The 14816-nt window shown below is 39.1% G+C and overlaps 1 protein-coding gene across 1 annotated transcript; it reads left to right on the forward strand.

The window, feature by feature from the left end:
• Positions 1-230: 230 nt before the first annotated feature.
• On the forward strand, positions 231-13478 carry xkr7a (XK related 7a; the record flags this gene model as incomplete). The annotated part of the gene is made up of 3 exons (XM_081387714.1): positions 231-763; positions 9065-9264; positions 12514-13478. Exons 1-3 carry the CDS (start codon positions 246-248, stop codon positions 13476-13478), a joined length of 1683 nt encoding a protein of 560 aa, XP_081243840.1. The 5' UTR covers positions 231-245.
• Positions 13479-14816: the final 1338 nt, after the last annotated feature.

Consider the following 14816-nt stretch of genomic DNA (forward strand, 5'->3'; position numbering starts at 1 on the left):
GGCTTTTGTGAACAAAAACTAAACACGTGCGTGCACACCCACTGTCATGGCATGTTACTGGCATCGACTGCCGTGATAAATTGCTTTCATGTGGAAAAACAGGAGCTAGATGTTCAAGCAGGAATGACGAGAAGCGTTTTCGTCCCAGTCCCAGCCCTCTTTTCTCCCTCCCACACAGACACACGACCCCCTCCCACCCACACGCCCGTCTCTCCTTTTCATCTACTCTCTTTTCTACAACAAACATGGCCGCGAAATCAGACGGTACAGCCGTTTCTTTGCAGAATGACATTCCGCCGACGTGCCTCCCCGGGCTGGAGAAGCGCTCGCCACAGTGGCGTCCCGTCGGGAAGGAGTATTCGCTCCTGGACTGCTGCTGGACCCTCTGCGCCCTCTTGGTCTTTTTCTCGGACGGGGCTACAGACCTGTGGCTGGCTGCCGAATACTATCTCAGACGGGACTACTTGTGGTTCGCTCTGACACTCATTTTTATCATCATTCCGTCTGTGGTGGTGCAGGTGCTCAGCTTCCGATGGTTCGCCTACGATTACTCGGACGCCAACGGGAGCGGCACGGCTGCGGCTGCATTGGTAGCGGCGTCCAATGCGGAGAGCCACTTCAGCACCAAGGACAGCGATCAGCGGGGCGCTGGCCGCTCCGCTGCGGTCACCGGAACCCGGAGCAACGCTCAGAGCTGCTGCAGAGCCTGCGTGTGGCTCTTCCAAAGCGTCGTGCACGTTCTTCAGCTGGCACAGGTCTGGAGGTACGTGAGTGTATAGATCTCAATATGATCAAATAGTAGATTCCTTTAACCGGTCACATCAGCAGTTCATTCAGCATCATATTGTTCTGTCATCCCCTGACTTGCCCTCTCTACAACAAATCCACACCCACATCTAGAGGCATTCAGAGCTGAAGCTCCTAAGATGGCAAGGCCTATTTAAAGAAAATATTAGGGACAACTTTTATGCAGTCAATATGTATTGCTTTCATTTTTGAAAGCACATGCTTGGATATAAAGGGACCAAATATAAGAATCAACCTGGAGAACAAATGTCAGTGGCCACTAATAGAATTGGAATGTGGAAAAGACCTTGTGCAAAATAGGTGGTTATACAGTTATACGGTACGGTTATACAGTAAGTATTCAACCTCAATGCTGTTAGTTTGCATTGCCAATGAATGTCCTGCAGTCATAGTGTGGAAAAGGGATCCTCCTTGTATTTCCTGTTGTTCCATGCCAGTTCATCATTATCGCCAAGCCATTTGGTTGTAGGCTCCTCCTCCTCTTCCTCCTCCACCTCTCATGAGCTTGTGGGTCAATAATCTCCCGGAGAGACTCCTCCACTCATCCACTCATTCAATCTGTCCACCAGAAATCGCCTTATGCACACACTCTAAAATCCTTTTGTCTTTAAAGCAGTGCAAAAGAGTTTTCTTTTTTCTTTTTCATATTATTTATACCAATGCCAGTGGTTTATGATGAATGAGAAATGCTTTTTTGTGCTTGATGGGGTGTTTATATGCAGCAGATTTTACCTAAAAGTTGCCATAAAGCTAAAGATGATGATTTTCTATGAGCTCAAGAAACACAGTTAGACCTTAGATTTCACTTCCTCACACTTTTTTCGACTCGGTGCGATTGCCATGAGCAGAATGTGCAAGTGCTAAGGGTCTTGATTGCTGACAGACAGTGAGCTGCAACGCACAAAGCAATTTCCATAATAATGCAGAGAAGAAAATTTGCAGCCCACAATCCCGTCCAAAAGTTTAATCCACTCACATATAAATCAATAGAAACACACCCACACATATTAGAGGCATGTGTAGTGAGTGAGTGCCGTGTAATTGTGGTTGTAAACACAGAGGCGGTGATGTGCCTGTCTTTCAAAGCCTGTGCTGATCAGCAGTGACAGGACTGAGCTTATGTGTGACTGGACACTGCTGCCGGCTGACCTGCAGGAAAACGCAGGGTTAATGATGTTTGCTGCCATTGATATCACAAAGCATTTCCATCAAGCTTCATTTATGCTTCTGTCACAACACATGCGCTGTCCTTCTCATGCCGTCTGTGTCATTCTCTGTCTGTCACTCATTCTTTTCCTCCTGACCCTTTTTTTTTTTTTTAGAGGAGTTCCTCTTTTTTCTGATAGCATATTTACCATAACAAACAGTTTTCAGAAAGAGAATGTGGATATTTGTAATTCAAAACAAGCCAGTCAGCCAGCCAGCAAATAATGTTCATCTCATTTGAATAAAACTAACCATTATCCCATTTTATTCACTAATTAGCCTTGAGAATTTGAGCCTAAGCCTTTCTGAGCTACATTCCCATTAATATATAATTCATTCATCATTGGCACTGCAAGCTGATGTGTAATGAAATATCTTCAGCTGTCTTTTTGTCGCTTTCTATCAGTATTGCTAAGAATAGCACCTTTTAAGAAGTACACTTTACATTTTCACGTTACCTCTGTTTGACCTGCAATAAACCCACATGGATTTATTTCTGTTCTTCACCTTTCACCAATACTCTCTGACTGAGTCTTTGCTTAAAAGCTTCCGAGCAGAGCTTTCCAGGCTCTGTCTTTGTTTGATTGGAATTAGCAGTAATGCCATTAAAGCTGCCACCGGCACTGAGCTTGTCACATCTCTGCATTACAGGGATTATAGCTGTAGTGTTTACATGTCCTTACCTGCAGCCGACAGCCAGAGAGGGAGAGAGAGTGGTGCACTGTTGCAAAGAAAGAACAGGTAAAGAGAAGATGGTGCATCTTTGAGAGAATGATTGAGAGGGAGAGAATATGAGAAAACTTGTCTGTTTGATATGAAAATTAGCCATTATTAAGGAATTTCTCCTCATGGCTTGTAATCACATCAGAAATAAAATAATGATAAGACTAAATGAGTGCAATAAAATATTCATTTTCTCTCTGTCTCTCACATTTTCTAAGCGTTGTGTAAAAAAGTGTGCCCTATTTGAGAGTCCCCTCTGAGTACTCTGACCTGGTTCACTGAACACGTTCAAAGACGGTTTTCGATTCCATGTTCCCTGCAGCATAAGCATTAGATGAGCAGGATCAATCAGGATCAGTCACCACCATTGGAGAAGAAAAGACACCTTTACACAGGCTGTGTTGAGAGAAATGACTTTTCAGAAGTGCTGTTGAACCTAAAAATGAATGAGTTTCATATAATCTTGATCGTTTTTATTAAAACATAAAACATTAACATTTACTTTAAATAATGCAATACTACACATTTAAGAAAATCTCTAAATTGTATTAGCATTATTGGTGAAAAGTAATGACAATGAAAGTAATGATATCTTGGTGATATTGACGCTCTAATGGATACATGTTCATCCAGTTAAAGGGTTAGTTCACCCAAAAATGAAAATTCTGTCAGTAATTACTCACCCTCATGTTGTTCCAACCCCGTGAGACTTTCGTTCATCTTCGGAACACAAATTAAGATATTTTTGATGAAATCTGAGTGCTGGATCACTCCTCCTGCAGGCTTATTGGCACCTTAACTTGCTGGCCCAGAAAATGTATTAAAGACATTGTTAATATAGTCCAAGTGACTCCAGTGGCTCAATCTTAAGTTTATAAAGCGACAAGAATACTTTTTGTGCGCAAAAACAAACAAAAATAACGACTTTATTCCACTTTTCATTTCCTTCTCTCTGGACCTCAACAAGTGAAGTGAAGTGAAGTGAAGTGACATGACATGAAGGCCAAGTATGGTAACCCAAACTTGGAATTTGTCCTCTGCATTTAACCTATCCAAGTTAGTGCACACACATTAGGAGCAGTGAGTACTGAACACACACACACACACACTGCAAACCGTTGACACACACTCGGAGCCACCCACACACAGTGAGCAACCATTCACTTTGGCGCCCGGGGAGCGTTTGGGTTGGTTAGGTGCCATGCTCAAGGTCACCTCAGTCGTTTCCTGCCAGTACGTTCCTGCCAACCTTCAGGTTACAAGTCCGACTCTCAAACCATTAGGCCACAAATGCCCCAATTATTCACACTATTTAATAGTTACTGTTAAATTTATTTATTACTAATTTGGACTTTATTTGGACAGGATCCTTTCTGGCAGGTTGGGGGTTGATTATTATTATTGCACACACTGAGTGAATCGCTCCATCAGTGGAAGACATTTTTTCTTCAGATGTGGTGCCCTAATGAGGATGCCAAGAGTGTGCTTAAAATGTTCGTTCTCTTTCAAAAGATCTAAAAATACATGAGACATTTTCAGCTGGGACTCAAACAGAAGTAAAGCGTAAGTCAGGCAGCAAGAAGGAAGGCGAAAAACACCAATTTTTTAAACCGTCTCATCTGTGACAATGAGAAAATTTGCAAGCCCTGCGTGATTAATTCACCCCATGGATATCAAAGTAAAACCCCGCCAAGGAGGACTGAGGAGGACACATTCAAGAGCAGAGATAGCCAGGGGATGTCTGTTGCTGTTGGCCAAACAGCTTAATGCCTATTTGAGACATATTCCTGAGAGAGGGTGCACTGGGATTAACTGTGACGAGAAAAGGAACCTAATAAAACTTAAGCTGTGTATACGTTTGATAAACTGCAGGAAGCTGTAGGCAGTGTTGATTTAGGTTTGTAAATGTTTGAAGGTATGTCTGATATGAAGGGTTGAGCAATGCATGAGCAATGCAATGAAAGTAGGTTACTGATGGGATTCTGTTTATAATGTAGAGACAAAATATCAAGCTTTAAATAATGCATCATGTTTATTTCTTTATGTCTGAACTGCTTTTTTTGTACTCAACATAACAACATTTTCTGGAGATGAGAGAGCCCTCAACCGTTGATCAGCAGAGGTCTTCACTTAATTTTCAGTGTCATATTTTTTTTGCATATGCTCAATATTAATTGCATACGTTCATTGAATACATTAAATGATTCAGTTATTGAATATGTTTGTAAAGTAGGCTAATGTTTAAACAATACGGATATTAAACATTAATTTAAGGAGTGATGTTTTCTGCTTTCTTTTTTGCTTTCTCTCTGGCTAGTAGTTTGTCCAGGGTGACCAGATGTACCGTATTTCAGCTCTATTTTTAGTGTTTAGCGTTGAGGTAGGCTAGTGCTTTTTGTCCCTCTCTTCTATTATAGTTTTTCAAAATGGCGGAACGACGTGGAAGCCTCCTTGGACTTACCCGTCCAATGTAAATAAAGATAAGAAATTCTTCGCTTACGAGGATAAATCAGATCATTGGCAGAGGTAATTTTACACCAACGAGGACATATTTATGAATAAAGACATTGATTTTAGCTAATAAAATACTTTAAAAAACTACACAGCGTATCTTTAAAGTTAATCAAACAACAAATAAATGTAGCCTATACATGTTTAATAAACATACTGTACCTGAAAAACGTAGTTTATTTATGATAAAAATTTCAGAAGGGCCTGGAAGGAAAAATAAAAAGATTACAAAAAATCACAGCAAATAAAGAAAGAAATGTACTGTATATGACAACGGGAAATAAGGCTAGAAAGCACTTTCATCTTCGTAATTCTGTTGCATGATGACATGATCCAGTGTCTTCATAACCACCTCAGCAGGGCTTTACTATTCAATAAAAGTAATGACAGTCTGATTCTAGCCAGCTGGAAATCTGATATAGAACATTCAACATTGATTTTCTTTTGTTTCCCCTCTTTCTTTCTTTCTTTCTTTCTTTCTTTCTTTCTTTCTTTCTTTCTTTCTTTCTTTCTTTCTTTCTTTCTTTCTTTCTTTCTGCTGCCATTCTCAAGGGTTAAATTTAGCAGGAGGGGAGGGGGGAGGGGGTAAATCCAGTATTTACTTACTGGAACCCAGTCTTTGGACTCAATAGCTGAGGGCTGATTGGCTAGCTGTGCCATCTGAGTAACCGAGTAGGTAAGTTGGCTGTTCTGAATATTGTTGAATTCAAAAGTAGTTTAATGGCAAGTGGACAGCAACAGGGTGATTCTAATAGAAAGTCCTTTTCAGAGGAAGACATGCCGAATCTTCATGTGAAACGCAGACCTAACAGATGATTGCCTCAGATTGGGTAATGTTAAGTTAAGTAATGGGCCAAGCTTGTCAGCTGCAATGTTTGTCAGTCGTCACCATGGATACTGATGCATTGCTTGCCAATGGTGGCTGTTTGTGAGATGTTTTCTCTGCCATAGAGCTGCCTGTTTGTTAACCTTTTCTTGAAAAAAAAAACAAGAACAGTTGCATAGTTAAGGTTCAAGGTTTGATTTTATCAGGGAATCAAAGGGCTGAATTTTACAAGCGAAGAGAGCTTTTCTGTGTCATTGAAAACACACCCTTTATTCAGAAAAAGAAAGACTGTTTCTTGTCAAATTTGAGACTCGCTCGCTGACATCCATTCTCCCAGGCTCTCTATTGCTTGATTTTTCTTTTAGAGGCTTTTTTTTCTTTGCACAGCAAGTTGTGTGAAGGATGTGGAGCAATTTTATAGACCTCATCAAGTCAGGGTGATTCATTCTGCCAATCTCCTGACATCCTGCGAACACTCCTATTACTCTCGCTACCCTTGAGACAGACTGAAATAACATGGCACTTCCTGTCAAAAGAAACAAATTAAGTCAAGTGAAAGGGAGATTTTTCAAGGGGCACACATAAATATGTTTCGAATGCACAGCTGCAGTTTTTGCTTCATATCTCCCAAAAGGCGCTCTCTTTCGTAGAGGAATGCTTCTTCTGGCAGTTATTCATCTCACAGGATAAACACTGGAGTTCTGGGGTCGTAAATCAGGAAATTTGAAGGTACGAATGTAAGAGACAGTGATCCCTCCCGTGAAAACATGCTCTCTGACATCTGTGTAATCTGAAGAGCGACCTTGGTGTGTCTCACAACAGCCTGTAGACTGTGGTGCTGAGGACAGAAAATGACATGCTGGAGCTCTATAGTGGACTGGCAGTCGGCCCAGACAAATGTACTGCCCTTATCAGCTGGTTGCAGTCACATTATAGGCAGACTCCAGTTCTTTACAAAGTCTGCAGACTGGCACTGAGGTAACTATGGAATTACCAATTTCCAAATGGTTCTATCATACAAGATGCATTAAAGTGCCCATTTTTGTTCATTTACAAGTCCATTATTTTATTTTCTGGGTCTACTAGAATTGATTTACATGAATTGAAAAAAACAAAACAAAAAAACGAGCATACTGTACACTGCTGCAGCACTTCTTTTCACTCGTCTGGCCTAAAAGCTTTTTTTATAGTCGGCATGAAATGGAAGTTGCGATAGATTTTTCTTCCCTATTGTGGCGTAAATGTCTTCTTGATCAAGAAAAAATATACAACGGGATTTTGACAATCAGGAATTGATTGTATGGTTAAATTGTTGTGGTTTGCTATTGCTATTGTAGTGATCTCATGTGAGTGACAAGTTGTCCCGCCCTCACGCTGAAAAACACATGGCCCTGTCCCAAATGGAGCCCTAAACCCTCAAGAGTCCACACTTTTGTGACGTAAACTCTTTCCAGCACCCTTCTGAAACCTATAGTCTTGTGGACTTGGCTGTAAGTCAAGTATACTTATATGATCAGACTTTTGGCATGGACTTTGTGCTTTGTAACTTTGCAGATTGTTTACATGCTCAAACAGCTATATTATGCACTAAACCCAGCAAGCAATTTTGCGTTGAAAAGACATCTAATAGCCATCCAAACACAGCCCAGACATCTATGCTAAAACAAGACAAAATTGAATAGACGTCTAAACCATAGCCCAAGAATAGACTAGTCATCAATTAGATAACAAAGAAATGATATGAGTAAAGAAATGAACAAACACCTTGTAATCACTGTTTACTTTGCTTACATGATGGAATCTCATACATTTTGCAAGGTATTTTGGCTAGAGGTGCACTCAAAAAAATGATTTTAGCTCTTTGTTCAATTTCATTAATTAAAATGAGCATATACAACACAACCCTTCATAGAAATGATTCCAGCTTAATTTCATTAAATGTAATCAATGTAATTTTTAAAAAATTTGGTTTACCAATTTTTTTTTAATTGAGTCAACATGAATATTTTTCGTTCGTCTTAACCGGATGTCACTCAAAAAAAGAATTTTGGCCTCTTGTTAAAATAATTAATTACAATAAGCAAAAGTAACACGATTGTTTAATATTGTCACAACTTAATTTAAATGTGTTCAATTAACCTAATTCATTTGTGTGAAAACTACATGAATCATTGTTGTTGACATCTAACTGGGCAGTGGATCTGTAGTTCCCAGCATGCTTTGCAAGGGACTGCATTAAGATGGTCAATTTAGGGAAAAAGTGTTATTTTATGTGTTTTTCAGTAAATGGAAAGATGTTGTTAGTTAATGTTAGTGTTTAATGTTCAGTTATGTCAGAAACTTAGAGGACTTTCTGTAATGTTTTTGAATTTTGTGGTTACCATTTTGCAGAAGAGTGGCGACTGTGTTTAGGCTGTGGGCTCAGTATAATGCTATATGTACTTTAAGCCTCGTGTTCAGGCTGTGGGCTCTCAGTGTACACTGTATAATCCTCGCTCACAGACCTGCATAAGTAATAATTCAATTAAACACTAGTAGTGTCTATCACTAGAAGTGACCATAGAGTCAAATTAACTAAAATTATAATGTTGGTTATTTAAGGCAGGACAAAAACTAAATGTAGTTAACCTGACAAAACTTTATCTAGCAGGAATGACTGAATTAATTTAAATTCATACAACAAGATTACAACAAATTATTTCAAACTATTTCGATTTCGTTGAAAAAATGTAATTCAATTTCGTGGAAAACCTTTCCTTAATTTAATTAAGTTCGTTCAACAGATTATTTTTTTGAGTGATGGGTTACTCATAGCCGGACTATATCGGGTCTATAATAAACCTAGACGGTGAAATGACGGCTATTGCTTGCTGGACAGGAAAGGTCAAATAAAATAAAATAAAACATAAAAGAGGCCCTTTAAAAGAATAAGTTTTTAGTTCATCTGTTCAGAAATGATCTAGAGGTCTTATCCTATGTTTTTTACCCTAGGTATGTTCATGCCTTATATCTGGGCGTGCAAAGCCGCTGGCGCGGGGACCACGAGCACAAACACTTCTACTGGCGTACGATGTTCGAGAACGCTGACATCAACATGCTGAGGTTGCTGGAAACCTTCCTGAAGAGCGCACCTCAGCTCGTTCTGCAACTCAGCATTATGGTCCTGACTGGCCGGGTCCTCCCTTTGCAGGGTAAGTTGATGACAGCTATGATTAAAACCGCTTCATTCCAAGTATGCTAGAAATAGTTGGGCTTGCTCTATTTGTCTGGGTCATATTCATGATATTCATATTTCATCAGTAGTCTCGAGTAGCCAGACATTTGACTATGACAGAAAGTCTGCCCCAAATTGCAAATTATGAACTGCCTGTTTATGGGCAAGGCTATCTAATATAGACCATCATGGAAGCAAAAATCATTCAAATAATGGCTTGGCAGTATATTGAGATTCATGATTAGAATTTATACCAGCTCAATATTTAGAAGTACTGATTTGATCTTTTTTCAGGCATACTGTACACTATTCAAAAATGTAGGGTCGGTAAGAATTGAGAATTAAGAAGAAGAAAATAATTGAGAAAGAAGAATTCACCACGGCCGCATTTATTTGATAAAAATACAGTAAAAACAGTAATATTGTGAAATTTTATTACACAACTATTTTCTATTTGAATATATTTTATAACATAATTTATTCCTGTGATGGTAAAGCTGAATTTTCAGCATCATTACCCCAGTCTTCAGTGTCACATTATCCTTCAGAAATCATTCTAATATGCTGATTTGGTGCTCAAGAAACATTTCTTGTTATTATCAATGTTGAAAACAGTTGAGCTGCTTAATATATTTGTATATATATATAAATATATTAAATATATAATTTATTAAATATATATTTGATTCCACAAACTTATAAATCCATAGATTAGCTCTTCTTCAAAATCATTTACTCCACTTCTCTAGGAATATTGATGAAAAAACCTACGTGCCTTTACTCCCAGAATGTGCATAAAGCCAACCAATCAGATTCTAACTGGTGATTTTTGAGAGTGGTATACATGAGACGGTCAGTAAACATGCTGTGGGTGGTCTGAGGGCGTTCTGTCAGAAGCACAGACTATAACATCTGTCATATTGTTATACACCAGCTCACTGAGTATAGCGTTTGATTTAATGCCTTCTTGCTGGCTGATTTCTGCTTTGCATCTAATTTAAATGTGACACATTATTGTTTTAGAAATTAATTTGGCCATCATTAAGGATCTGAGTGCAATTTCACAGCATGCGTTTGCATAGCATCTCATTTTCAATCCAACTGCAAATTAGCTGGCAAATTACTGAGGATGCGATAAGTGTGACTGAATATGGAAGTCAATGGGTTATACATATTACAGGTCATTGTGCATGAGACTGACCATTTTATCAGATGAATCTTTAAGTAGTTTCATTAATGATTAAACTATCCAGCAGCAGTTAAGACACAATTTGTTTCATTGTCTCCTGAAAGAGCACACTCCAAATTTGCAACGAGTAATATTAAAGAGATATATAATTTAACATGAAAATGACAGTAATCAAATGATCATTTAGAATATCACCTCGTTAGATGCTCACACCAGCGTCATCATACAGTAATGGTGACATATTAAAATAATCTAATTGTAGTTTCATTGCTCCAGTCTATCTTTGGCTCTGTAAGGAGGGAACAGGACACGGGATAGCTATAAACCCACCTGACAGGTGCCTTTGATTACAGAGCTGCGAGAGCTCGCTGTTGTATTGGTTCAGCTCCATGGGAACAATTGTAGCCACTGTCAGATATTCCCTGAGGAATTTTATCCAAATGTCAAAGCACAAACTGTGACTTTTAAAGAGAGCCCAGAGCTAGTTAACTACAGGATGTAATTTTTGTTTAAAAGCTATCATTTGACGTGATCTTCTTTCTTTCAATGCCTTTGTGAATAAAAGTTAGAGAGGTGTAGTATTAAAATGTGGCAGCCCTGCTTATATTACATTTATTCAGGCCGCTGAAGGCATCTTTTTCCAGAAGGATAAAAATGACCCAGAGGAGAGCCAATATGTGAGCATATCCAGTTCTCAGGAGATGGCCAGGGCACTCTTCCACCTTACAGTCAGCGGTGTAGAGAATACAGGCATCAGTGCAAGAGCGTTTCATCTTGGTCTGTCCTGACCTGCACTTTTCCAGACTGATATTATGATTTAGGTGCTTTGCTGGGTCTGTCATAATCGCTCATAATCATATCCGGTGCAATGCGAGACGGCTGGAGAACTAGCTAATGATTATGTTTTTGCTGATTAGGAGAGATTTTCCGTTTTGACTGCTCCTGACAAAACGGGTGAGCTAATGAATGGCCAGACAGGAACCTGATTAAATATTCATGAGAGCTTCCAGAGAGCCTACAGCACTCAACAGAATTTCATTTTTTTTTTTCTGAGAATAATGGTGAGGTGTACTGTCATTCCTTATATACAGACTCATTTTATACATTGGTGTAGGTTTTGATTTGAAATTAATTTACTGCTCAAGTATCGGCTTTGTCACTGATGTATCTTCTAAAATTCCTTAGGATAAATAAAAAGAGAAATGATGCGACAATTTTTGACATATAAATAAGAGTATAAAGCAATAAAAAATAATGGGCCTTCTTTTGGCAGCCCACATTTCAGCAGTAGGAAATCAAGCCAAATCTGTTTTTTAATAGGTCAGATATCTAACATTATTATAAGTATGGGCTAAAAAAAAGATACATTATAAAATTAATAGAAAATAAATATTGTCCACATAATATTTTAATTAATTTTGGCTTTAGTACAGTGAAAATATAAAATGTTTCCTTTTTTTTTACAAAAAATATTTAATATGCTTGACTTTTTTTATATTGGTCGTCTTCTCCTCATTATTATTTTAATATAATTAATTGTTTTATTATTTATATATGTATATTTATTTTTATAGACAATGTAGTGTTAACCAGTAGCAAGTAGCCTCTTAAAAGGATATTTCACCCCAAAATGAAAATTTTGTCATCATTTGCTCACCCTCAAGTTGTTTCAAACCTGTATAAGTTTCTATCTTCTGTTGAACTAAAAAGAAGATATTTTGAAGAATATTGATAACCAGACTCTACTACTCTCCACTGTTTGCTTACCAACATTCTTCAAAATATCTTCTTTTTAGTTCAACAGAAGAAAGAAACACATACAGGTTTGGTACAACGTAAGGGTGAGTAGATTATGACAGAATTTTCATTTTTAAGGTGAACTATCCTTTTAAGGCATCCTTCCTAATACACTGCAAACACAATCTAACTATCCAACAATCCAATTATTACTATTTTCAGGCAGTGTAATTGATTTTAATTAATGTACTTGACTCATTTCTTTCCATTTTTTCTCTCGTTGTGCTTCATTTGACCCAGGTCTGTGTGCGTCAGCCTCTCTGGTGTCTCTGGGCTGGATGATGGCGTCTTATCAGAAGACATTACGGGACTCTCGTGACGACAAGCTTCCCATGTCATATAAATCAGTGGTGGCGCACATGCTGTGGCACCTGTTCACAGTGGGAGCCCGCGCCATGGCCTTCGCCCTCTTCGTTTCCATCTTCCAGCTCTACTTCGGGATTTTCATCGTGGCCCACTGGTGCGCCATGACCTTCTGGATCATCCAAGGTGAGACGGACTTCTGCATGTCCAAGTGGGAGGAAATCATCTACAACATGATGGTGGGCATCGTGTACATATTCTGCTGGTTCAGCGTCCGTGAAGGCCCGACTCGGTGCCGGCTTCTGCTCTACAGCCTCATAGTGCTGGGCGAAAACGTGGCCCTCACTGCCGTGTGGTACATATACCACAACCCGCGCACTTCGGACTTTTACGCTGTGGTGGTGGTGTGTGTAGTGGCCTGTAGCTATGCTCTGGGCACATTTTTTATGTTTGTCTACTACTGCCTGTTGCACCCTGACGGCCCTGTGTCTGGAGCCTATTTTGGATGTTGTGGCGTCCAGGTGGGGGCTGTTTCAGATCCTTGTATCTCGTCGCCCACCTCCGTTCCTCCTCTGGACGTGGTGAGCAGCCCGCCGAGGACTCTGCAGAGGACTAAAGGAGGAGAGTCAGTACAGCGAGACGACATTGGCGATGTGTTTAAGATGCGGACCCTTAAGGCCTCGCGAAACGCCGCGCCTCGCCTCACCCCAAGGACAGAGGGTCCGGTAGTTCGTATCGACCTTCCCAGAAAGCAGTACCCAGCCTGGGACGCCCACTTCATTGACCGCAGGCTACGAAAAACCATTTTGGTTCTGGAAGGTGCTGCTCCGGTCACACCGAGGATCCAGTACCGATGTCTAGGCACACCCAAGGAAGTGATGGAATATGAGACGACAGTCTGAAACGTTCTAAAAAGATGTAATTTATTAGCGTGCAAAAAAAAAGTCAGTTCTCTCCAGCTTTATTTGGTGGATTTTGTCAGATCTCCACATGAACTCTTATTGACTCGTCGTCTGTGGAGGAACATTATGCATTAGTGTCTAGAAAAGAGCCACCCTGTGGTGACATTAGACATTACCACAGGTTATTGGGTTAGGAGGCTAGGCTGGGGTCCGTTTCGAGCAAGTTTATGAAAAAGCAGTGAGGCCACGGTAAATGTATCATGAATAAAATCACATATCAGTGTGGTACATTAACAGCAATGGTGCTTAAACACATCCTAAACACAGTTTCAAACCATTCTGGGTGTTTTTAAATCTCTTGTGGCAGCTGCTGTAAACCACAATTACTGAATCCACTTGGTCACAGTTTGTTGGCTATTGAGGTTGTAATAGGTACAAGTACAACTAGTGAGTTTTCTCATTAAAGGCCTTAATCGACTTTCTTACGTTTGGCTATTCAGCATCTAAAAGGTGCATTTCACCCTTCTTCAGCAGCTAATGTTTAAAACATTGGTGGATTTATGAAAACATTTTGAGTCTTTAAAGAAAGATGGAAGGGTTGAGCTTCTGATAACATCATGAGGATTTTTATTAAGCACAGAATTGTTGCCTTCAAGAACAGGGATCATACTTTGCTTGCAACAAAGACTATGTTTTTTTACAATTATCAAGGTCTCTTTTCAGTGGACATTTCTGCTTACTTTTCAAGTGAAAAATTGTATATCACTGATTTTTTTTAATGTTCTCCAAGGACATATCTGTAATGAGGAAATAATTGGTCTGATCCTGAAAAATGGCTGAGTGCACCTTTAAAAAGGATTGAATAAATGTTCATCTCAAGGACAAAGAACCCTGATCAAGCTGGTTTATATGCCTGTAATATGGTAATGCCGCAGTATTTCAAACACTTCTAAACTTACAAAGTCTTCAAATATTAAAGTACCCATATGACAGTTGAAGAAAATAATATAGCATATGCTTCAAAATTTTTCTTGTTTTGGGTTAATGAAAAGTTATCAGCGTTATGATTATGCCATCCCATGTCATTTACATAATTTGGTGCAATAATACTCATAAATGTTTGAATAGTGAATTTGAAAATTTTGTATGCCTATGAACAAATCCATGCAGTATCCGTCTCTTTATCTAATTTTATTTAACATTTAAATTCGGTTAATAACTTTTCTGTGGTTGTTTCTTACATTTGGTAATCAATCCTTAGATTAGTTTGCATTGATTGACCATTGGGCTTTTGAATAGAGAGAAGATGAATAATCCATGTATTTGTGCTGTTTACAC

The sequence above is a fragment of the Scardinius erythrophthalmus genome (assembly GCF_964197995.2).
Source record: "Scardinius erythrophthalmus genome assembly, chromosome: 15".
Classification (NCBI taxonomy): Eukaryota; Metazoa; Chordata; class Actinopteri; order Cypriniformes; family Leuciscidae; genus Scardinius; species Scardinius erythrophthalmus.